General features: G+C 50.4%; 1 protein-coding gene across 2 annotated transcripts; it reads left to right on the top strand.

The window, feature by feature from the left end:
• Positions 1–1,653: 1,653 nt before the first annotated feature.
• YTHDF1 (YTH N6-methyladenosine RNA binding protein 1) lies at positions 1,654–23,771 on the top strand. 2 transcript variants are annotated; one of them, XM_010365217.2, is made up of 5 exons: positions 1,654–2,013; positions 2,246–2,270; positions 3,871–3,950; positions 15,300–16,820; positions 22,481–23,771. In XM_010365217.2, exons 1-5 carry the CDS (start codon positions 1,987–1,989, stop codon positions 22,505–22,507), a joined length of 1,680 nt encoding a protein of 559 aa, XP_010363519.1. In that variant the 5' UTR covers positions 1,654–1,986; the 3' UTR covers positions 22,508–23,771. The 2 variants fall into 2 exon arrangements, with proteins under 2 accessions (XP_010363519.1, XP_030770362.1); XM_030914502.1 differs by having other exon boundaries at positions 1,918–2,013; positions 2,215–2,270; positions 22,481–23,768.
• The last annotated feature ends 680 nt before the right edge of the window (positions 23,772–24,451 follow it).

A 24,451-nucleotide genomic window follows, 5' to 3' on the forward strand; every position in this document is an offset into this window, starting at 1 on the left:
GAGGAAAGGAGGCCTGAGGCTGAAGGCCCTGTAACTGGCTGTGAGGCTCTGAACTCCAGTGGTGACCACTGCACCATCCTGGCCGAGAGATGGGAGCTGGGGGAGAAGACAGACAGGGGCTCTGGGAGAGAGTCTGAGTCAGTCTACTCTGACCACCCAGACACCCCCTTGCTGCAGTCATGGCTGCCAAGCAGTTCAGTGTCCTGGGAAGCAGGCACTCAGGCCCTGCCTAGGATGCGCAGGTCTCATCACACAGAGGCAGGTGGCACAGTGCCCCCAGGAATCCCGCTGGCCCTACAATCCCCACACATCTTCTCCATGTCTGCTCCCATCCTGGAAATGTGCTGTTTATTTTCGGATCTACCCCAAATGCACAGATTTCATTTTGGCCTGAGGTGCCTGCCCACAGCCCAAGCATATCAAAGTCCCAGTGGATCCAGATTTATCCTCAGGGCACCAGATATCCCTGAGCTCTGTTTCAGGGAAACATGCCGAGCCTGCTTTCCCCAGCTTTAGGCGAGGCGGGGCCCCAGGGAGGCCTAGTGATGAGCAACTTGGAGCAGCAGTCCTCTCTGTGGCTGACTGGCCCACTGGGGGCCGTTTCCACCTCCTCCTGCAGCAGTGTGAGAGGCTGTCTGCTGCCCCACTGATGTGGATGTCCAGGCTTGGAGCCGTCTTGGGACTCCATTGCCGTTCCTGCTGTCACTGTCCGCCCTGCCTAGCACATCTGCCCGGGCCCACTTTGTGGAAAACACTCCTTTGACGTCAGAATGCCTGACACCCCATTCCAGGTCTTTCTCCTTCAGCAGGACCCAGATCCAGGCCACGTGAAGATGTTACACCTGCCAAAGCTGGAAAGAAAAATATCAACCTCGAAGCCTCTGTAGGGAGTTAGCCACACGGGTGGCAGGACTGGATGCTGGCTGCAGGGAGCGAAATTCATCACCTGACCAGAAGGGCGTCCAGACTGGGGATGCTGAGGGGTTAGGAACTGAGAACTGGGCTCTCTTTGCACAGTTGCAGCTAAGAAGGGGCTGTCCATCCTCGAAAACTCCCCTGGCCCGGCCTAGGCTGCGGCACAGAGCACTACCGTAAGTCTCTTTTCCTCCTGGTGATGAAATCGGGGTCAAGAATCTAATATGCGAACTTCGTTATAAGCCGGCGAGCCTCTTGCAGGTCCAGAGGTACATCCACAGAACAACTGACCTTCGGGACCGGGCCCCGGGCTCCGCTGCTGCTGAAGGCCAGGGTTGCAAAGCGAACAAAGCCCGCAGGTCCCGCGGCAAGGCGCAGGGGCTCGCAGCTCTGGGCGGGCAGGGGTCTGCGCGTGGGGGCAGGGCGGACCGACCACGGACAGACCCGTAGCCCGGCTGTCAGACCAGAGCAGCGTTTAGTCTTCGGACCTTGGGGAAAACCACAGAGGCCTCAGTGCCTGTAGCGCGTCGGCGACTGCGGCCGTGGCCGGGGTGCGGGGGCTCAGTGCACACCTGGACGCAGCCCGCCAGCTCCTTCCCGACAGGCCCCGCGGCTCCGCCGGACACGCCCCACGTGACTTCCCTGGCTCGGGGCTTCCCCGCCCAGCCGGCTGCGGCCCCCGCCCCGCCGCGCGAAACTACGACCTGGGAGCGAAATCTGTCCCGTAAGACAGCAGCGCGCAGGCGCGAAGCGTGGCGGCCCGGCGCGGCGCTCCCGGCCTGCCCCGCGTGCGCGCTGACGCTGCGCAGTCTCGTCCCCCGCCGCCGCCGCCGCCGCCGCCGCCGCCGCCGCCATTGGAGTCGACGCCTCCTCAGCGCGTCCGCGTCCGGGGCTCACCGCCGTCGCCGCCTCGCCAGGGGCCCGCGCGCCCAGCAGCCGCCGCCGCCCGGCCGGCGCCCGGGGAGTTGGCGGCGGGGCCCGGGGCCGCGCGAGCTAGGGTGACAGGCCCGGCCTTTCGGGGAGGCCCGAGCCGGCGGGCTCCCCGGCCCCGCGTCTAGTTTTTCATGAAGCATGTCGGTCACCAGCGTGGACACCCAGGTAGTGGGGCCGGGTTACGGGGGCCGCGGCCGGGGCCGAGTCGCGGGGGCTGGGTTGGGGTCCTGGGGCTGGACCGCAGAGGCCGGGGTCTCGGGGCCGGGGTCGCACGTGACCGCGCCTCGGGGCCTGCCGAGCTCGCTGCCCGCTGGAGACCAGTTCTCTGGTGAATAACTTTGTGTTTCCTTTTTCCCCGGGTTGCATGTACCCCACGTCCCGGCCTGCGGCGGTGCAGAGAACAAAAGGACAAGATAATAAAGGTGAGCGGAGTCCCGGGACGGCCAGCGCGGGCTGGAGTGGAGGAGGACGGGGAAGGAACGGTCCAGGAAGCTGCGTCTGGGACCGGAAACTTTCTCTCTTCCGCCGGCTTCAGGGAGATAAAACTTGAGGTTGTGTGACGATTCTGGGAGACTTGACAGGTCGAAGACAAGGGCTTCTCAAGAAGCGGATAAATGAGTGCTCAGAGTGATTTGGGCCCTTCTCTCCCCACTGCATGATCATGGATTTGCTTTGGGGAAGGGGAGGTGGGAGAGGAGGCTTTGCCGGGTGGACATGGCCGCAGAGGACGAGCGACTTGCCTTTTGCTGCCCAGTAGGGGCTGCTCTAGGAGAGGGGCAGTCCGAGGTTCTGCAGGCTAAGCTCCATATCCCGGGTAGTTTCAGCCCGTTTTCCAAGTCTGTTAGCATCTCTTGTGACATTATGGCTTGGGATAAACCCTCAGAGCGCACTGGTGTGAAAATTGAAAGACTTTTTTAGCTAGTTTGTGTGTCAGCCCAGGTGTAACCAAATACTACCGTTCATCGTGTTTTAAGATTGGAAAAGGCCCAGCACTTTATTTACCTTTGCTTTCTTTTTCTGACTGAGCATAATAACGGTGGGAAGGTACGTGGTGTGAAAGGAAGATCAGTCTTGGGGCGCCCAAATCACTGAGCCAAAGGGCGAGAGCTATGCTGGGAACTGCTTACGGCAAACCTGCCTCCCCTCTATTCTTGAAAAAGATAGTTTCTAAGACCAAAAAAGTTACATACCTCCCCACAGTTTGCCCACAAGGAAATTCCTGGTGGACAAAGGACAGAACTCAGAGTCACTCCTCCTCAGAGATAAATGGTTATCTGATTGCTTCCTTTGGAAAGGCTAATCAGAAACGCAAAAGAATGCAGTCTCTTACCTACCTGTGACCTGGAAGCCCACTCTCTGCTTCAAAGTTGCCCTGCCTCTCTGGGCCAAACCAATGTACATCTTACATTGATTGTTCCCATGTCTCCCTAAAATGTATACAACTAAGCCGTGTCCCGACCACCTTGGGCACGTGTCGTCAAGACCTCCTGAGGCTGTGTCGTGGCTGTGTCCTTAACCTTGGCAAAATAAATTTCCTGAATTGACTGAGACCTGTCTCAGATATTTGGGGTTCACTGTGGAGAGTCAGATAACTCCCAGCAGTCCTTCAGTTGCAGCCCCTTCCCTCCTGTTTTCTTCCCTCAGTTCTCCATATATTTGGGCATACATTCTGCATTTGGGTTTTTGGAGGCTCCACTTCTATTTGCCACACATAGGTCTTACGAGACCATGTCAATTTCACCCTGGTTTTGTGTTCCTTGCATTATGTGTTAACACTTAGTTTGGTCAGTCTCACCAAATTATGATTAAGCCTTTAAAATTTAGCTTAAATTATTGAAAGTTTCCTGTCACCCTTCTAATTAGTTGTGTAAACATCAGTTCTATACTGGTTTTATTCCTTTTAAAATAAAAGCATAATTTCTACTAGAAATAGATGGAAATAGACTTTACTAACTTTGACTTCTGTGTATAAAAGTAATCTTTTGAAATTTGAGGGTAATATTTTGCAACTTTTTGTTCTAGTACAAAATGGTTCTTTACATCAGAAGGATACAGTTCATGACAATGACTTTGAGCCCTACCTTACTGGACAGTCAAATCAGGTGAGTTTATTTTGTTAGCATATATTTGTTTTTAAGTTGGTTTTAATTGTTGTGTAATACACCTTTGTTGTCATTTCTGATTTTTAAATTATCCTAAACAACAAAGCAGCAGACTATAAAGTATTAGAAATGATAGAATGCTCATGAAGATATGCCTGCTGTTAACCCTGGGCATGAGTGGGATGAAAATGATTGACCCGTGGAGGAGGCCGCGTCCCAGTGGGGCCGGGATGCGGACAGGTCTAGTTGGCTCCAGTGTTGGTGGGTCACTGATGGGTCTTGCCTTTGACGCAGTGGAGGTGTGTGTTTCTGAAGCTTACTGGTTATTTTTCGCTCTGGATGATTGGAATTGTGGTCTGGGGAAGCAGCTGAGAGCTGGGCTGTGGAGCGACTGTGGAGCCAGACGCTGCCTGGTTTTCAGTCTTTTTTTTTTTGAGACAAGAGTCTCACTCTTTGTCACTGAGGCTGGAGTGCAATGGCACGATCTCAGCCCACTGCAAACTCTGCCTCCCGGGTTCAAGCGATTCTCCTGCCTCAGCCTCAGGAGTAGCTGGGAGTACAAGCGCCCACCGCCACGTCTAGCTAATTTTTGTATTTTTAGTAGAGACAGGGTTTCTCCATGTTGGCCAGGCTGGTCTCAAACTCCTGACCTCAGGTGATCCACCCGCCTCAGCCTCCTAGAGTGCTGGGATTATAAGCGTGAGGCACCGCGCCTGGCCTGATTTCAGTTTTAACTCTACCACTGACTGGCCTGTGTCTGCCTTCTCTTGCCTCAACTTTCTTTTCTGTGGAAGAGAGAGAGGAGTAATTCTTTGTAGAATTGTTGGGAGGATGACATCAGATGGTGCACATAAAGCGCTGAGACAGTACCTGATACAGCAGGGCCCAGTGAGTCATAGCTGCCCTGTTTTCTTAGGTAATTCAGGCTTTCTCTCCCTTGGCACTGTGGACATTTTGCATGGGAACATTCTGTTTTGGGGGCTGTCCTTGCATTGTTGGATGTTTAGCAGCCTCCCTGGCTTCCCACCCACTAGATGCCATTATCAACTCCCTCTCCCCATACCCAGTTGTAGCAAGCAAAACTGTCTTGGCGGATGTTTTTTGGGGAATACAATTGCCCTGGTTAAAATCTACTGGGAGCTGCTCTCTCTCCTCCGTGCTACTGTTGCAGCAAAACTCCCAAGAGAAGCCATGTCTGGTGAAGAGTCCAGCTCGGGAACCAGCCTTCCCCTGCCTCCAGGCCGGTGGCTTGGATGAGGGGCTGCACCTCTGTGAGCTCCTCACTTTGGTGAGCAGGCCTCATGGGGCAGCACAAAGCAGGTGCTCGCATTCCTTCCTTCGCCACTCCAAATAGCCCTCAGCTACTGGGCATGTTTTAACGTAAAACCAGGCTTCACCTCTTCTCTGTGAAGGAATAAAACTAGGCTGCCCTTTTCTAAGGTGTCTGAGAACTTAGAATGTTCCTTCGTCCGCCTCTCTCTTACTGCACTTGGCGAATCACGCAGCTTGGAGACCGAGAAGCCTTGTACAGGTGGAGCCTTGGCAGACCCACCCCCAGCTCCAACCCTGCTTTTGTTTCTTGTCTCTTGGTTGCCTTCTGAGAATCTGCCCCTCCTCTGGGCGGAACTGACTTGACTTCAGTGATGGGCCTTTGGATAGAGGTAATGGCAGGAAGTTAATTGATTTTTTGAATGTCTTGTTTTCTACTGTTCTTATTATTTTAGTACTTTAATAGTATTATGTACTGAATTTTAGCCAATAAAGGGGGAGGGAGGTTGCATCAGTACACTTAAAAATGTATGCGTGTGTGTGTGTGTGTGTGTATGTGTATATGTGTGTGTATACGTATATGTGTGTATATTTTGGAGACAGGGTCCTGCTCTGTTACCCAACCTAGAGTTCAGGGGCATGATTATAGCTCACTGTAGCCTCAAATTCCTGGGCTTAAGCAGTCCTCCTGCCTCAGCCTCCTGAATAGCTGGGACTACAGGCTGCACCGCTATATCTGGTGATTGATTGGTTGATTGATTGTAGACGCAGGGTCTATGTATATTGTACACAGGCTGGCTTTGAACTTCTGGGCTCAAGTGATCTTCCTGCTTTGGCTTCCCAAAGTGCTAGGGTTACAGGTATGAGCCACCATGCCCAATCAAAAATATTTTTATAAAGTTGGAGCTTTTGTGTTGTTTGGGAGGATTTCTTTACAAATGGATTAGGTTATTTTTATGTCAGTGGGTGTCTTAGCTCTGTATGTATACAGTACAGTTTTATAACTTTTGACTTACACAGACATACCTGTGGAGCCGTGGCCACAGTTAAGATAGTGAACATATCCATTAGCCCCGGGTCCTTTTTTGTTGGAGACAGGGTCTCACTCCATTGCCCAGGCTGGAGTGCGTGGTGTGATCACAGCTCACTGCAGCCTCGACTTCCAGGCTCAGGTGATTCTCCCACCTCAGCCTCCCGAGTAGCTGGGACTACAGGCATGTGCCACCACGCCCAGCTAATTTTTTAATTTTTTTTTTTTTTTTTTTTTTTTTGAGACGGAGTCTTGCTCTGTCGCCCGGTCTGGAGTGCAGTGGCCGGATCTCAGCTCACTGCAAGCTCCGCCTCCCGGGTTTACGCCATTCTCCTGCCTCAGCCTCCGGAGTAGCTGGGACTACAGGCGCCCGCCACCTCGCCCGGCTAGTTTTTTGCATTTTTAGTAGAGACGGGGTTTCACCGTGTTAGCCAGGATGGTCTCGATTTCCTGACCTCGTGATCCGCCCGTCTCGGCCTCCCAAAGTGCTGGGATTACAGGCTTGAGCCACCGCGCCCGGCCTAATTTTTTAATTTTTAGTAGACATGAAATCTTGCTGTGTTGCCCAGGCTGGTCTCGAACTCTTGGGCTCAAGCAATCCACACGCATCAGCCTCCCAAAATACTAGGAGCATAGGCATGAGCCACTGTGCCCAGCCTAACCCTGGGTACTTAAAAGAGAAAAATCCAGATATGGTTTGTAGTATCTAGTTGGAGGCTAGTTTGGTTCCTGTGTTTTGTGTGAAACTGTAATACTTAGAATGGTTTAGAAAGTCTTAGGAGAATGCCTGCCTGTTAGGTTGGTTTAACTTGTAATGGGCTGTGAAGGGTTGTTGCCGTGTGGTGGGGGTCTTTCCCTCAGAGAGGCCTCACCTCACCCACTTTGCTGTGCTTCTGGTACTAGAGTTTCAGTCCTAGTTGCCCCTGAGGTGCTTGCGACTGTAGCCGCTCAGTATCTGTCTTCTAGTCTGTGACTCGAATGGGAGTTGGGGGAGCAGAGGAACTGGGAGTGAAGGGCTCTGGGTTGGGCTTGATTGTTGTGATTTTCTCTCTTTTTTTTTTTTTTGAGACTGGAGTTTCGCTTTTGTTGCCCAGGCTGGAGTGCAGTGGCGGAATCTCAGCTCACTCTACCCTCTACCTCCCTGGCTCAAGTGATTCTCCTTCCTCAGCCTCCCAAGTAGCTGGGATTACAGGTGTGCGCCACCACGCCTGGCTAATTTTTTTTTTGGTATTTTTAGTAGAGACAGGGTTTCTCCATGTTGATCAGGCTGTTCTGGAACTCCCGATCTCAGGTGATCTGCCCGCCTCGGCCTCCCACAGTGCTGGGATTACAAGCGTGAGCCACAGAGCCTGGCTGATTTTCTCTTTTGAGGCTTTGCCTGCTCAGGGACTTCTAGTTTCCCAGTTTTCTGTTGTTTTCTGAAAGGAAAGACTGTGAAATGACCCAGAAGAGTTCCTACTCAGAGTTTAGAAGACCCTGTCTCCACATGATGCCTGAGTTGGGAATAGATGCCGCCGGCCCCCCAGGCCTCCTGCGCACTGGCTGACCAACAGACTGTGTTTGCTGTGACCCCACTGACAGAAATTACCAAGGCTACCTGGGCATGGGGGAGATGGCACCTGTACCTGTGCTGCTCGATGAAGTTTTGGTCAGCAGCAGACCACAGTATGATAGTGGTCCCATAAGATTATGATGGTGCTGAAAAATTCCTGTCACCTGGTGATGTTGGAGCTGCCATGTTTAGGGCAGTGCATTACTCATGTGTTTGTGGTGCTGCAGGTGTAACCAAAGCTACTGCCCCAGTCATACCAGGGTATACACCTACAGTTACATACAGTTACGTACAGTGAGTAATACTTGACTGTTACTACTTTATGTATTTACTATACTTTTTTTTTTTTTTTTTTTTTTTTTTTTGAGACGGAGTCTCGCTCTGTCGCCCAGGCTGGAGTGCAGTGGCCGGATCTCAGCTCACTGCAAGCTCTGCCTCCCAGGTTCACGCCATTCTCCTGCCCCAGCCTCCCGAGTGGCTGGGACTACAGGTGCCCGCCACCTCACCCGGCTAGTTTTTTGTATTTTTTAGTAGAGACGGGGTTTCACCGTGTTCGCCAGGATGGTCTCGATCTCCTGACCTCGTGATCCGCCCGTCTCGACCTCCCAAAGTGCTGGGATTACAGGCGTGAGCCACCGCGCCTGGCCATATTTACTATACTTTTAAGAGCATATTCTGTCTACTTACTAGAACAAAGTTAGCTGTAAAGCAGCCTCAGGCAGGTTCTTCAGGAGGAATCCAGAAGAAGGCATTGGTGTCACAGGAGATGACAGCTCCATGTGTGTTGTTGCCCCTGAATACCTTCCAGTGGGGCAGGATGTGGAGGTGGAAGATCCAGACCTCGTGCAGGCTAATATGTGTGTTTTTTGTGTCTTTTCGTGTTTTTTTGTGTCTTTGTTTTGTTTTGTTTTGAAGCAGGGTCTCTCCCTCACCCGGGCGGAAGTGCAGTGGTGACTCATTGCAGCCTTCACCTCCTGGGCCCAAGAGATCTTCCTGCCTCATTTTTGATTTTTTGTAGAGATGAGGTCTCACTGTGTTGCCTGGGCTGGTCTCGAAATCCTGGGCTGAAGCAGTCCTCCTGCCTCGGCCTCCCAAAGTGCTGGGGTTACAGGCTGTGCCTGGCCATGTCTTCATTTGTAACAAAAAAGTTCAAAAAATTAAAAAAAAAAAATTAATAGAAAAAAGCTTATGGAATAAGGATATAACGAAAAACGATTTTTGTACAGATATGTGATATATTTGTGTTTACAAAAGAGTCAAAAACTTTTAAAGCTTTTTAAAAAGTAGTTTGTAAAGTAAAAAAGCTATAGTAGGCTAGGGTTTATTATTGAAGAAAGGAAAATTTTAAAATTGAGTGTAGTCTTAAGTGGACGGTGTTTCTAAAGATGACAGTGGTGTCCAGTGAGGGCCCAGGCCTTCACATTCACTCCCTGACTCACGCAGAGCAACTTCAGGCCTACCTGTTCCATTCACTGTAAGTGTACAGGTGTCCCGTTCTTGATCTCTTATACTGAATTTTTACTGTACCTTTTCTGTGTTTAGATATGTTTAGACACACACATACGTACAGAAGTTATAGTTACTTCTGTTATTCAGTACAGTTACACACTGTACAGGTTACGGCCTCAGTGTGTGGTAAGGATACTGCCTCCACTGTCACATGTCTCCATTTGTGTAAGTACACTGACCACACACTGATGAAATTGCTTGTCAGATTTTGGGTGGTTTTTTTCACTGAACACAATGCCTCATCAGAGCGTCTAGGAGTTCCTTGAGAATAGCCTGGAGACGCTTGGCACAGGGCTTCCTGCTGTGCCTGCGCAGCTCTGGTAGGCCCAGGATGACCCGAGGGCCAGCCGGGGGGTGTCAGTTTCTTGTGGCTACATCTAAAAATACGGGCTTCCTTAAAATACCCAGTGGCAGAGCCTGCTAAGTAGGCATTTGCCATCCCAGCGGCTTCCCAGAAACACAGCTGGAAGGACACAGTGGGATCTTAACATGCTTCTTATTGGCAAGTTGCTGAAACAAATGCAGGGATTCTGTCAGAAACTGCTGTCTCTGCATATTGATGCTGCCAGCTGAGGGACTGAAATTGCAGCCTCAGAAGGACCAGTCCTGAAAACAGATCTGAAAAGTGAGCAGCCAAGTAGGTAAATTAGGGTTTTTTGGTTATTTTCCTCTAACATTTTCTCTGTGCTCTCTAAGACTTCTCCTGAAGAGCCGCAGGTCATCCTGGTAGGCCTGTTCCCTGTCCTGGGTCAGAGCTGGTTCCCAGGAGCCGTGTCACTCCCTCACTTGTCAGCAGTTCCCTTGATACTTTTCCCTTTTACATAATTTGTGTGTGTGTTTTTTATTAAGCAAATGATTCTCTCTGTTCCTCTTGGGCTTCTGAAGGGATCCTTTCAGCTTTAGTCTCTCCTGTTGGTCATTCCAACTCTATCTCAGAAAAATGGATATAGGAAGTAAACATTTTAACTTCAACTTAAATGGTTCTGTTCATTTGGATGGAAGTTTCTTTTTTAGAATGTCGTTAAATTTGAGTAAATACGTAAAACTGCTCTTAGTTCTTCTTTGTTTGTTTTTTTGAGACGGAGTCTCACTCTGTTGCCCAGGCTGGAGTGCAGCGGCGCTATCTTGGCTCATGGCAACCTTCGCCTCCCAGGTTCAAGCGATTCTCCTGCGTCAGGCTCCTGAGTAGCTGGGACTACAGGCACCTGCCACCACGCCCAGCTAATTTTTTTATTTTTAGTAGAGACGGGGTTTCACTGTGTTGGCCAGGCTACTCTCAAACTCCTGATATCAGATGATCCACCTGCCTCGGCCTCCCAGAGTGCTGGGATTATAGGCCTGAGCCACTGTGCCCGGCTGAAAATGTGTTAGCCTTTCTTCGATGAGGTCTTCAGTTCTCCACAGGGGCTACAGTGAGGGGCCTAGCTTGTGAAAGTGTTTAGCAGTCTTCTGTGGAGGTGGCTGCAGAGTAGCAGGATCATGGTTTTGCCTGTATTGTCCTTAAAAGGTCTGTTTATGCCACTCATTTACCAGGACCAAAATACACTTGCTCAGAGGTAGTAATGTGTTAAGAACAAGCTTTAAATTTGTTCTTTTTTTTTTTTGAGACGGAGTCTCGCTCTGTTGCCCAGGCTGGAGTCCAGTGGCGCAATCTCGGCTCACTGCAAACTCTGCCTCCCGGGTTCACGCCGTTCTCCTGCCTCAGCCTCCGGAGTAGTTGGGACTATAGGTGCCCGCCACCTCGCCCGGCTAGTCTCCCCAGAGTGCTGGGATTACAGGTGTGAGCCACCGCGGCCAGAGTTAATGCAACTATATCCCTGAGGAGTAAACTTTCACACTCATAACTCAGTGCCCATGGAGCCATGGCGCTAAGGAATGTTGAGGGGGCAGCACAGCTTGCCTCCAGCACTTGGCAGCAAGTGAGCGCTGAACCTGTGCCTGGCTTTGTATGAGACAAAGGGAGATCAAAGGCCCTGAAAGGAGGCTGCGTGTGTTTTCCAGGCAGCCCGAACTGTGTGTTTCCATTTGTCTCCCACACGCTTTGACCAGGATTGTGAGTGGGACAGCTTCTCTCACCAGGGAAGGAGTGTGGGACAGCAGTCTGACATGTGGCTCATAAAGAAGGCAGAGGACAGCATTTCCAGGTTTTCTTATGTACAGAATGACTTACTTCACATAGCGTTACAGATTAACCTGCTGCTTTACCTTCAGAGTTTTGAAGGAAAGATGGCAGATGTAACAGGAAATGGGCTGTCAGTAAGACTGAGATAAAAATGGAAATCGGGCCCACAGGACCCCAGGTCACTACATCCAGCCTGCCTGTGTGGCTGTGTAACCCGGTGAGGACAGAAAATGTCAGGAGGGTTTAGGGCTGCTGGCAGAGCTGATTAGTGTCACCATCTTCTGTGGCTCAGGGTGTGAATAGTGGTGATCTGGAGCTGAAGGGTTTTGCAGAGTACCAGCTGGAACTGCAGGCCCTGCACCTTGGGTAGAGGGAAGCTGGGTGGGTCGTTTGTGGGCTCTGTGTCTGTGTGGCCTGTGTGCTGGGTGTGTCCATTTAATGCTTCAGTTGGATTTTCAGGATGTTACATGCTTAATGTAATGTGCATTTTTTCATGTGGTAAGTGATGTCTTGTCTTGGTTAAGGCTCTAAGTGTAGTCAGAAGTGTCCCTGGGCATGTGTGTCCATGGCCTGACTCCTCTGGTTGGTGTTGTGGCCGAGTGGATTAGAATACCACATGGCCATCAAGGTCTTTTTTTTCATCTGCTCTTTTTGCCTGAGAAGGAGGATGTGTTGTGATTGCACCGCTGCTGAGGAGCATGTGTCCAGCCGATGGGAGGAGGAGGGCTGGCTTCCCTGTGGGGGCACTGTCCCCTTGCCTGCCGTCCTTGAAGGCACCTGTGGCCAGCGACTCAAGGAGCAAGTCCTCTGCACAGACCGCCCCCTGATTTGCTCACCCTCCTGTCTGGGCCTGTCGGCCAGGGCAGCACGCGAGGGAAAGGCTGCAGCAAAGGAGCCAGCATCATGGGAGTTGTTTGAGGGAGAATAAGCTCAGGTTAATCTCATGTTTGTACAAAACTGATGGCATCTCACTTGTCTTCTTATACCCCCAGAATCTCAAATTTGTATTACAGGGAAACAGCAGTTAGTGCATTTTGAAAGATGATTCTGGGGCCAGGCGCTGTGGCTCACTCCTGTAATTCTAGCACTTTGGGAGGCCGAGGTGGGTGGATCACCTGAGGTTGGGAGTTCGAGACCAGCCTGGCCAACATGATGAAATCCTGTCTTTACTAAAAATACAAAAATTAACTGGATGTGGTAGTGTGCTTCTGTAATCCCAGCTTCTTGGGGAGGCTGAGGCACGAGAATCGCTTGAACCTGGGAGGCAGAAGTTGCAGTGAGCTGAGATCTCCCCACTGTACTCCAGCCTGGGCAACATAGTGAGACTTTGTCTCAAAAAAAAAAAAAAAAGGTTCTGAGATTGTCTGCTCACAAGTGGAGAAGTCACCAGGAAGAAAATTAGAAAATAGAATTTCTGAAGCCCTCGGTTTTCTAGGATGGGAACAGGAGGCAGGAAGTGGTGGCTAGGTCACCGGTTCGTTAGTCCAGCGGTGTTGGCTGGTGTCGGGATACTGCCCCCAGGGAGAGCTGCTTGTGGTCACCTCTCCAGTGAAGCAGGCCTGTTTCATTGTCTGAGATCCCAGTCTCCCTCTTGCCTCAGCTACCTTCCCCCCTGGTGTCCCCGACTGGGTGCTGTTATCCTTCATAGTGTGGCCTTTGATGCTAACATGAAAGGTCAACGTGGCAGGGATGAGGTTGGGAGATGAGGTCTGGAGCATATTCTCTTTATGTAGAACTTTCTGGTTACTTGGACGACTGGGGAGAGGGGAGCAGGAAAACTGCAAATCCAAAAACGGGCATCACAGGCTGGAGAGCTCTATGTTTTTTACTTCCTGCTCTGTTTTCTGTAGTAGCATTTTGACATTCTTAGACAATGCATCTAGGCGGGAGCCTTCTTGCATCACACTGGACCCCTTCTCACCCGCCTGTGTGCATGTGTGCGCATAAACACACCTCACACGAATGCACACACACCCTCACACGAATCACCCGCCTGTGTGCATGTGTGCGTATAAACACACCTCACACGAACGCACACACACACCTCACACAAATCACCTGCCTGTGTGCATGTGTGCGCGCATAAGCACACCTCACACGAATGCACACACACCCTCACACGAATCACCCGCCTGTGTGCATGTGTGCGCTCATAAACACACCTCACATGAATGCACACACACCCCTCACACGAATCACCCGCCTGTGTGCATGTGTGTGCGTATAAACACACCTCACACGAACGCACACACCTCACACGAATCACCTGCCTGTGTGCATGTGTGCGCGCATAAGCACACCTCACACGAATGCACACACACCTCACACGAATCACCTGCCTGTGTGCATGTGTGTGTGCGCATAAACGCACCTCACATGAACGCGCGCACACACCTCACACGAATCACCCGCCTGTGTGCATGTGTGTGTGCATAAACGCACCTCACACGAACGCACACACACCCCTCACACGAATCACCCGCCTGTGTGCATGTGTGTGCGTATAAACACACCTCACACGAACGTACACACACACCTCACACGAATCACCTGCCTGTGTGCATGTGTGCGTGCATAAGCACACCTCACACGAATGCACACACACCTCACACGAATCACCTGCCTGTGTGCATGTGTGTGTGCGCATAAACGCACCTCACATGAACGCGCACGCACACCTCACACGAATCACCCGCCTGTGTGCATGTGTGTGTGCATAAACGCACCTCACACGAACGCACACACACCTCACACGAATGCACGTGCACACACACACCCCTCACACGAAAGCCGTTTTAAGGCAATGTTGGAGGGACCCAATCATGACCAGACCCTTGGTTGTCTCTCCAAGGAGATGCCGTCCCAGAACTGCTGACTTAAGTCTAAATTTGTGCCCTGGGCAGCTCTTCTGAGACCCCTACGATGGGGCACTCAAGCACTCACCTTCTGTAGCAGACCTTTTCTGCCTCATGGTTCTGTCACTTTAAAACCACTGTCTGAGGTTTCAGTCACCTCACAGACATGTTTTCACAAGGAAGTCCAGGTGAGTTGGCATCCAAAGCGAGGGCTGCTCTGCACCCGGATTCCAGAGTCCTCCACTTATGATGCTTTCTCTTGGCTAAGGAGCTGGAGGCAGCCAGGGCCCTCTGTGCAGGGGCCTACTCCAAGATCCCAGTGCTGTGCCCAGGACATCATGGGAATGTGAACCCCCTTGGACTTAGAGGCAGGGGCTCTCTGCTAGGAAGGGTGTGTGGAAGGAGGCCTCTGAAGCACCCTTGAAGGATGTCTGGGAGAGCTTTGTTCCAGGTATGGAAGAGTGTCCCAGGAGGAGTGTCAGGGCCCAGAGGTGGGTGCCTGAGGCATGCTGAGTAATTAGTGAGCTTAGGGTCTGTTCTCTGGAGCAAACTGCCTCACGGCCCTGCACATCCTGGTTTGCCAATGGAAGTATCTCTGCCTTACAAAGCTATTTCAGTGCCCATGATACCGTCCGTGTCCGTCGTAAGCATTGTCGTCAGCAGGGCAAGGGTTTAGTCCTAACTCTAGATTCCTTTGTAGGTAAGAGTAGAGGGAGGGGCTGCTCCCTTGCCAGTTCTAGAGAGGCTTAGCTTAGTCATTTCGCCTGAATTCAGAGCCTTGCAAATGATGCTTCGCATTTTGAGATGACACCCTGGTTTGTGTTCATTATTAATTTCTCTGTCTTGATTTGGTTCTCCTATTGGTGACCACAGCTTTCCTTCTGGAAGGAGTGGCCCAGTGCTGTGCAGGTCTTACTTTTGCCCCGCCTGTGCTTGAGCAAGAGGCGGTTGGCATTTTCATCATCTCCTCATGTTGTGGAAGTGCTGTAACTTGTCACGTTTGCTTTTGCAGAGTAACAGTTACCCCTCAATGAGCGACCCCTACCTGTCCAGCTATTATCCACCGTCCATTGGATTTCCTTACTCCCTCAACGAGGCTCCATGGTCCACTGCAGGGGACCCTCCAATCCCATACCTCACCACCTACGGGCAGCTCAGTAACGGAGACCATCACTTTATGCACGATGCTGTTTTTGGGCAGCCTGGGGGCCTGGGGAACAACATCTATCAGCACAGGTTTAATTTTTTCCCTGAAAACCCTGCGTTCTCAGCATGGGGGACAAGTGGGTCTCAAGGTCAGCAGACCCAGAGCTCTGCGTATGGGAGCAGCTACACCTACCCCCCGAGCTCCCTGGGTGGCACTGTGGTTGATGGGCAGCCAGGCTTTCACAGCGACACCCTCAGCAAGGCCCCCGGGATGAACAGCCTGGAGCAGGGCATGGTTGGCCTGAAGATTGGGGACGTCAGCTCCTCTGCTGTCAAGACGGTGGGCTCCGTTGTCAGCAGCGTGGCACTGACTGGTGTCCTTTCTGGCAATGGTGGGACAAATGTGAACATGCCAGTTTCAAAGCCAACCTCATGGGCTGCCATTGCCAGCAAGCCTGCAAAACCACAGCCTAAAATTAAAACAAAGAGCGGGCCTGTCCTAGGGGGTGCGCTGCCCCCTCCACCTATAAAGCATAACATGGACATTGGCACCTGGGATAACAAGGGGCCTGTGCCGAAGGCCCCAGTCCCTCAACAGGCACCCTCCCCACAGGCTGCCCCACAGCCCCAGCAGGTGGCTCAGCCCCTCCCAGCACAGCCCCCACCTGTGGCTCAACTGCAGTATCAGAGCCCTCAGCAGCCACCCCAGACCCGCTGGGTTGCCCCACGCAACAGAAACGCGGCGTTTGGGCAGAGTGGAGGGGCCGGTAGTGATAGCAACTCTCCTGGAAGTGTCCAGCCTCATTCCACCCCCAGCGTCGAATCCCACCCTGTCCTTGAAAAACTGAAAGCTGCTCACAGCTATAACCCTAAAGAGTTTGACTGGAATCTGAAAAGCGGGCGTGTGTTCATCATCAAGAGCTACTCTGAGGACGACATCCATCGCTCCATTAAGTACTCCATCTGGTGTAGCACAGAGCACGGCAACAAACGCCTGGACAGCGCCTTCCGCTGCGTGGGCAGCAAGGGGCCCGTCTACCTGCTCTTCAGCGTCAATGGGAGCGGGCATTTTTGCGGGGTGGCCGAGATGAAGTCCCCCGTGGACCACAGCGCCAGCGCTGGGGTCTGGTCTCAGGACAAGTGGAAGGGGAAGTTCGATGTCAAGTGGATTTTTGTCAAGGACGTGCCCAATAACCAGCTCCGGCACATCAGATTGGAGAATAACGACAATAAACCGGTAACAAACTCGCGGGACACCCAGGAGGTGCCCTTAGAAAAAGCAAAACAAGTGCTGAAAATTATCAGTTCCTACAAGCACACAACCTCCATCTTCGACGACTTTGCTCACTACGAGAAGCGCCAGGAGGAGGAGGAAGTGGTGCGCAAGGTGGGTCTGGGGGTTGCAGGCAGCCGCCATGCAGATGTGTCCTTGGTGCTGCACGTAGACCAGGTGGCCTGGTGGTGAGCAGATGCGGCAGGTCCGCCAAGCTGAGTCTCATGACAGGCCCCTCCCAGTTGGCCGCAGGTGGGCGGACCCAGGTCTTGGCAGCCTCGTGGGCTTTCCCCGCGGAGGGTACTGCTAGTAACCAGTGATGATGTTTGAGTGGATGTCACCAAACGACTTTGATCACTCTCCACTTATAATTGAATAATTGGGGCCACAGTGTCCACATTCTGTGCACTGTGTCGAATTTTCTGTGCACTGTGTGGAATTTGAGGGTAACTTTCTCCTCCCCTTTTTGAGTCGTGGTACTTTCTTTTTTTTTTTTTTTTTTTTTTTTTTTTTTTTTTTTTTTTTTGAGGCGGAGTCTTGCTCTGTCGCCCAGGCTGGAGTGCAGTGGCCGGATCTCAGCTCACTGCAAGCTCCGCCTCCCGGGTTCCCGCCATTCTCCTGCCTCAGCCTCCCAAGTAGCTGGGACTACAGGCGCCCGCCTCGTCACCCGGCTAGTTTTTTGTATTTTTTTTAGTAGAGACGGGGTTTCACTGTGTTCGCCAGGATGGTCTCGATCTCCTGACCTTGTGATCCGCCCGTCTCGGCCTCCCAAAGTGCTGGGATTACAGGCTTGAGCCACCGCGCCCGGCGAGTCGTGGTACTTTCTGGAACAGTGCTTCCCAGCCTCTGTCTGTGAGGAACACTTAGGTGATACTCACGCAGCACTGCAGTGGGCACACAGGGCATTGAGACCTCACTTGGCCAAGGGCCCTTGTTTCCCAGGGCACTGACCCTCAGCAGTTGGTCTTTGATCTGGAGGTCGTTGCTTTATTTTTCTTTTAAAAACTCAGTATCCTGCAGTTTCTGGAAACAAACTCACTCCATCTAGGTCCTAAAGAAAATGGTGGTGGGGTAGGTTTGGAATCCAGACATTTTATAATAACAAATACGGATCCTATATCAAAAATCCATTGATGGGGCCTTTTTGAGACAGTCCTGATTGCCTGGGATACTTGTAGGCAAACTCCTGAGTCTGTGCCTTCGTGTGATGTATGACAGGACTGAGTGTGTTGGCTCTTCAGAAGGGCGCAGACGCCCATAAACTGGTACCAGCAATGGGAAAATGATGCTGCTGACATACTTCATAATGCTTCCTTTATTCAAGAGAGTTCATCCTGAGATTCTCTCCTGCTTATAAAAAATATCCCTTCCTGAAACGTCAGTTGATAATAGATGGGTTTTCAGTGCTTTTTCAGTTCTCTATGTTAACAGGGATTATTCACCTGTGAGCGCCAAGTGTCCTAATGTATTTTGGGCCGAAAGGCGTGTACTTGGCATATATGGGGATATGTATATCCCTATATATATATATAGACCTGCACTGTCTGCAGTCTTAACATTACGCAAGTCCTGAACAACTTGGGGCTTGTAGAACTTTGGAAGAGTATCAGTCCCTCTTTTGTGAGAAGAGAAGAAGATGTCATTTATTTCCAGTTACTGGAATCTGAATTAGTTACTGATATTCTGTGTTTTAGCCCTTTTTTTTTTTGTTTTGTATTGAGATGGAGTTTTGCTCTGTTGCCCAGGCTGGAGTGCAGTGGTACAATCTTGGCTCACTGCAACCTCCGCCTCCCGGGTTCGAGTGATTGTCCTGCCTTAGCCTTCCAAGTAGCTGGGATTACACACATAGCTCTTTTAGGTATAAAATAAATACTGAATTGCTAAATTTGCAGGGATAATTGCTACTGAAGCTTTAGGTCCTTAGCTGGCTACACTGGAAGCTGGCTGTGTGTGTGCGTGTGTGTGTGTGTGCAGTTTTTCTTCTTAAATACCGTAATACTTGGGTTTTCGTAAAGTGTGTGGACTCCTGACCTGGTTGGTGTTTTTAAAAATCGAGTGTCCTACAACTTGCATTATAAAAACTTGATCCTTAGATAACTGCTTTTTTGTGTCGGGTCTTGGGTTAAGCATCTTGGTGGGCGGCCTGCAGGGCCTGTGAGCGTCGGCCTGCAGGATCCAGTGTTCCTCAGACCCCTCAGGTGTTCCGAGGCAAGTCCAACAGAGCCACTGGTGCCGGTGGAGCAGTCACTGGACGGACCTTGGTAACCCTCCCTAAACTGTTCAACAAACTCTGGGCCCGTGTGGGTCAGTGTTAACATTAATTCATATTATTGAAAGTGACAAATGAGAACCTGATTTGTTAATGTTTGGTGGAATTTCAAATAGCTTTTTTTTTTTTTTTTTGAGACAATCTCACTGTCACCCAGGCTGGAGTGCAATGGTGCAACTTTAGCTCACTGCAGCCTCAGCCTCCCGGGTTCAAGCAATTCTTCTGCCTCAGCCTCCCAAGTAGCTGGGATTATAGGCGCCCACCACCACGCCCAACTAAATTTTGTATTTTTAGTAGAGTTTGGGTTTCACCTATGTTGGCCAGACTGGTCTCAATCTCCTGACCTCGTGACCTTGGCCTCCCAAAGTGCTGGGATTCCAGGCGTGAGCCACCACGCCCGGCCGAGTCAGTGCGGTTTTAAGAACACAGTAGTGTACTGAAGAGAGAGTTGTGGGGAAGCGACTTCTTCCTCTTGGTGGTAAACTGCGGTTGTGCTGGTGGAGCCCCGGGCAGTTTTCTCAAGGTTCTCTCAGGACTTGGAAGAACAGACCTACCTTTTCTTTATCATTTCGAGTTTGGCCGCATTGCTCTAAAGCTCATAAACAAGTTGACCGTTGAGAAAGTAAAATAGAGTTAGCATTTTGCAAGATTGCTGTCCAGCTATAAATTTGGAAACATACTGATTTCTTAGGACAGCAGTAGCTTTTATGTCAGCAGAGTCAGACCAAGTCCTGAGTTGATACGTTTTTTGGTTTTAAAAAAATCTAGAAGCTTCTTAGCTTAAAACAGTGAAAGTGGTGAGAGTTCCACATGTTGAGCATCGCTTAGTTCCTCAGACTAACTGTCCTTGCCCTGGCGGCAGGTGCCCCTGACCCGACCCCACATCGACCTCCAGGCGGGCTCTTTGAAACTAAGAGCAAAGCAGAGAGAATCTCAGGCGTAAGCATTTCCTGGATGCTTGTTGAGCATTCCTGGAAAGAACAAGCTGTACTTCTTTGTCTTATTTTTTTTTTTTTTTGAGAAATTTTATGAGGAATAGTATTTTTAAAGAGCACACAGTAGGCCAGGCGTGGTGGCTCAAGCCTGTAATCCCAGCACTTTGGGAGGCCGAGACGGGCGGATCACGAGGTCAGGAGATCGAGACCATCCTGGCTAACACGGTGAAACCCCGTCTCTACTAAAAAATACAAAAAACTAGCCAGGCGAGGTGGCGGGCGCCTGTAGTCCCAGCTACTCGGGAGGCTGAGGCAGGAGAATGGCGTGAACCGGAGAGGCGGAGCTTGCAGTGAGCTGAGATCCGGCCACTGCGCTCCAGCCTGGGCGACAAAGCCAGACTCCGTCTCAAAAAAAAAAAAAAAAGAGCGCACAGTAAACTTTGTAGCTGTTTATAAGGGCTGGAGGGAGGTGGGGTGTTTCCCTGTGAGTGGCTTTAACATCAGCTAGTTTGAACTCAGATTGGCATTTGCTTTTTAGGAACAGCAATACCTCTTTTGTTAAGAGATTGATTGATTGATTGATTGAGACAGTTTTGGTCTGTCCCCCAGGCTGGAGTGAAGTGGCACAGTCTCAGCTCACTGCAACCTCTGCCTCCTAGGTTCAAGTAATTCCTGTGCCTCAGCCTTCAGAGTGGCTGGGATTACAGGCGCCCACCACCACACCCTGCTGATTTTTTTTTTTTTTTTGTATTTTTAGTAGAGACGGGGTTTTACCATATTGACCAAGCTGGTCTTGAATTCCTGAGCTCAGGCAATCCACCCGCCTTGGCCTCCCAAAGTGCTAGGATTGCAGGCGTGAGCCACCACGCCCAGCCTGTGAAGAGGGCTGGAGTGCAGTGGCCGGCTCTCAGCTCACTGCAAGCTCCACCTCCCGGGTTCACGCCATTCTCCTGCCTCCGCCTCCCCAGTAGCTGGGACTACAGGCGCCCGCCTCGTCGCCCGGCTAGTTTTTTGTATTTTTTAGTAGAGACGGGGTTTCACCGTATTAGCCAGGATGGTCTCGATCTCCTGACCTCGTGATCCGCCCGTCTCGGCCTCCCAAAGTGCTGGGATTACAGGCTTGAGCCACCGCGCCCGGCCTGTGAAGAGATTTTTTAAACAGTATTTTTAAGAGAATGCAAAATAGAGTTCTTAATTTTTCCAGTTTTACATTTGAGGATAGGGAGGAAATGTTAATTCTTAAGAGTAGGACCTGCCTATCCAGGTCCTTAATCCAAATACTCTGGAGCCTTCTCAGGACAGAGAACACCACAACGGCTTGTGAGAGCAGCCACAGTCGAGGAGGATGGTGTTTATTCCAGTGCCCAGCAAAGTTTATTATTAACCGGAAGACACATTCAGTCCATTTTTAGCAAAAGAGGAGATTTCAGGTTAAATGTTTGGGTGTCCCACCCACTGGCTTTATTAGTTTGCGTCTTTTTATTTATTTATTTATTTTTTGAGATGGAGTCTCGCTCTGTCCCCCAGGCTGGAGTGCAGTGGCCGGATCTCAGCTCACTGCAAGCTCCGCCTCCCGGGTTTACGCCATTCTCCTGCCTCAGCCTCCCGAGTAGCTGGGACTACAGGCGCCCGCCACCTCGCCCGGCTAGTTTTTTTTTTGTATTTTTTAGTAGAGACGGGGTTTCACTGTGTTAGCCAGGATGGTCTCGATCTCCTGACCTCGTGATCCGCCCGTCTCGGCCTCCCAAAGTGCTGGGATTACAGGCTTGAGCCACCGCGCCCAGCCTGATCACACATTTTCATCTTTGGATGCTGCCTTGTAAGGAGACTGAAGGGGCTTCTAGACACTGCTACTCAGGGAGGCCAGTGTGGGAAAAGATTCGGGTGTAAGTCTCAAGCTTGTGTGTCGTACACTCTCCGGAAAAGATGATTCTTTTAACGGGAGTCGGCAGCAGACCTGGTCAGAGGAGCTTTGCCTTGAGCCAGTCTAGCCACGGGGGAGTGGGGAAGGGCCTGAACTGGACAGGCCCACACGGGTCCTCCTGCCCTTCATTAGCCACGTGACACAGCACTTTGTTAGCCAGTTGGAAGGATTTTGGTGTCCTTTGAGCCACTGAGAAGTTTAAATGAGATAAAATACAGAAGAACAGCTTCCGTCTCCCTGGCCTGCTTGAGAGCCTGGTGCGTGCCAGCTCCTCCCTCTGAGTGTAGAGATTTTCACGTTGCTAAGTGTCTTTCCATGTGGAGTGATAGTGGCACACGAGGGAGACAGCTGTGGGAAGTGAGGCTTCCCAGCAGACAGGTGGCCCATGTGACCGTGGTGGTGGATGCTTTTCTCCTGGTAGAGGGGGTGGGGAGAATGCCGTGCCCAGTGTGGCCAGTCCCCCACAGAGCAGGCCCAGCGCAGCCCAGAGTTGTAAGAGTTGTGTGCTGGTGCGGCCTGGGTGCCATCCAGGGTCCTGCCTCCAGATCTGCAGGCACAGCTACGGGGCAGCTGTGGACCCCACTTGCAGGAGGGTTCATCTGTGTGGTTACTCAGTGTGTTCAACTGCTGTCTTTTCTTTTTGCAGGAACGGCAGAATCGAAACAAACAATAAGGACGAACCAGTTTCTTACATGTTCTAACGTTTGACTTTGAAAACAGTTTAAAACACGTGTGCTTGGTCAGCTCCAGTGTGTCGTCCCTTGCGGGGGTTGAGTGTTGCATCTTTGCCTTTCTTGTCGTTTATTTTTGCCCAGATGGATCTGCATTTATTTGTACTTTTTCTATGTATTATAATCTTGTAGAAGTCACTAATAAAGGAGTATTTTTTTGTCAACTTATCAATCAGACTGATCTAATGTGAAATACAAGTATCCGTATAAACAAAGCATCTATTTTGGCAGAAATCATGTTCTTAAATTCAGTCATTTGATATTGTTCTATGAGACTTCGTATTTCTCATCCCTTTATTGGTTTATAGCAAACATAAGAAACCATGAGTCATTTTGTCATTTATTCTGGTAAAATCTCTTGAAAATACTGAAATCAAAAGGTTGATGATTATCTTGTTCATTCTGATTTGTCATTTTATTTGTCTAAAGTGCTATTTTACCCATTTGATTTTTCTACTAGTCAGATAATTTTTAATTTTTTAAATTTGGGAGACACTTTTTTTTTGTTTTTGGAAAATTTTTCCTTCCAGATCTGTTGCCCACTGAACGGCCACCCGTCCCTCACTGTCCTGGTGTCCGATTGGGCTGGATGGTGTTGGGGCATGATGTGTGGAGGAGTTGGAAGGTGCTTCGGTCTGGTTCAGGTTCGGGCATTTTTCGTTGTTTGCACATCTTTTTAAATTTTACCCCTTTTCTTAAGAATCCTAATGCCGTCATAATATTTTATACCAATAATGCTGAGCTTTCAGTGTAGGGTCTGGTAGTACAGACAGTGTGATGGGGGATGCTGCTGGTTGTAAATTTCACTGTGTGTGTCTAATTTTTTTTCCTGTTGAATGGGTAAAAACAAAACAAAACTTTTTTAGAAAATGAATTTGCTGTCATGTTTTGTGGAATGAGGGACCTTTGAGCTCACTACCACCTGGAGTTTGAGTTGAAGCATGAAAATGGTGCCCATGCCTGACGCTCCAGCGCCTGGATCTGCACGTGCCCTTGTAGAGGATCCTTACTGTCCTAGAGAGCAGATGCTTTCTGAAAACTACTTGCTCCAAAAGACCCTCTGAGTAATGTTTCAGCTGTATCATTAGACTTGTATTTAGAGCGTGTCACTTCCTCTGAACTGTTGCTACCTGAATGGAGTCCTGGACGACATTGGGTTTTTCCTCTAGGAGAATACAAGCCTTAATAAACAGTACTATTTAGCAAGCCTGGTGTCACCTCATTCTTCACCCTACTTGGTGAGTTTATGTGTTGGAGCTTTTTAAGCTGCAAAGCCGTTGGGGGAGTCACCGTAGAAAGCCCCTGTGTTTTTCAAGGTGTGGGATTCTCATTCTCTCGCTTTGGAAAAGGGAGCTCTTCATTTCTTTAAGACTATAAACTACATGGCACCATCACCCACCCCTCAGCACACGAATGCACAGACGCAGCAGTGCGTGCAGCACCTGGGCACTGCTTCCTCCTCTCCAGACTTGGCTCCTCACCATCTCCCTCCATTCATCCTCCAATGCCTCTTGTTTTTTATGCGATAAAAGAGTTTAATGCCTGTTTAGTTTGTTTTCCTTTTGAGGTAAAATTTACAAGCACGGAAATGCACATTGTGTACATCTGCAGAAGTTGACAAGTATGTGATAAAGTTACACAGTATTAGCATCAGCCCAGAAAATCCTGTCGTACCCTTTCCCAGGCAGTCACCGCCTCTGCCAGAAGTTAGTAGTTGGTTTAAGGAAACACAAAATGCAAACAGGGGAAAACGTGTCTGTTCTGACGGGCCAGTTAGAGGTAGGCTGTGTGTGCTCCCACCTGCAGCTCCAAATGCTGCTGTTATTTTAGGGAAGTGTGTTTTCAACCTCGAGTAGCTAATTCCTTCATATTTTATGCCATTTTCT

This window comes from Rhinopithecus roxellana, chromosome 13 (genome assembly GCF_007565055.1).
Source record: "Rhinopithecus roxellana isolate Shanxi Qingling chromosome 13, ASM756505v1, whole genome shotgun sequence".
Lineage (NCBI taxonomy): Eukaryota > Metazoa > Chordata > Mammalia > Primates > Cercopithecidae > Rhinopithecus > Rhinopithecus roxellana.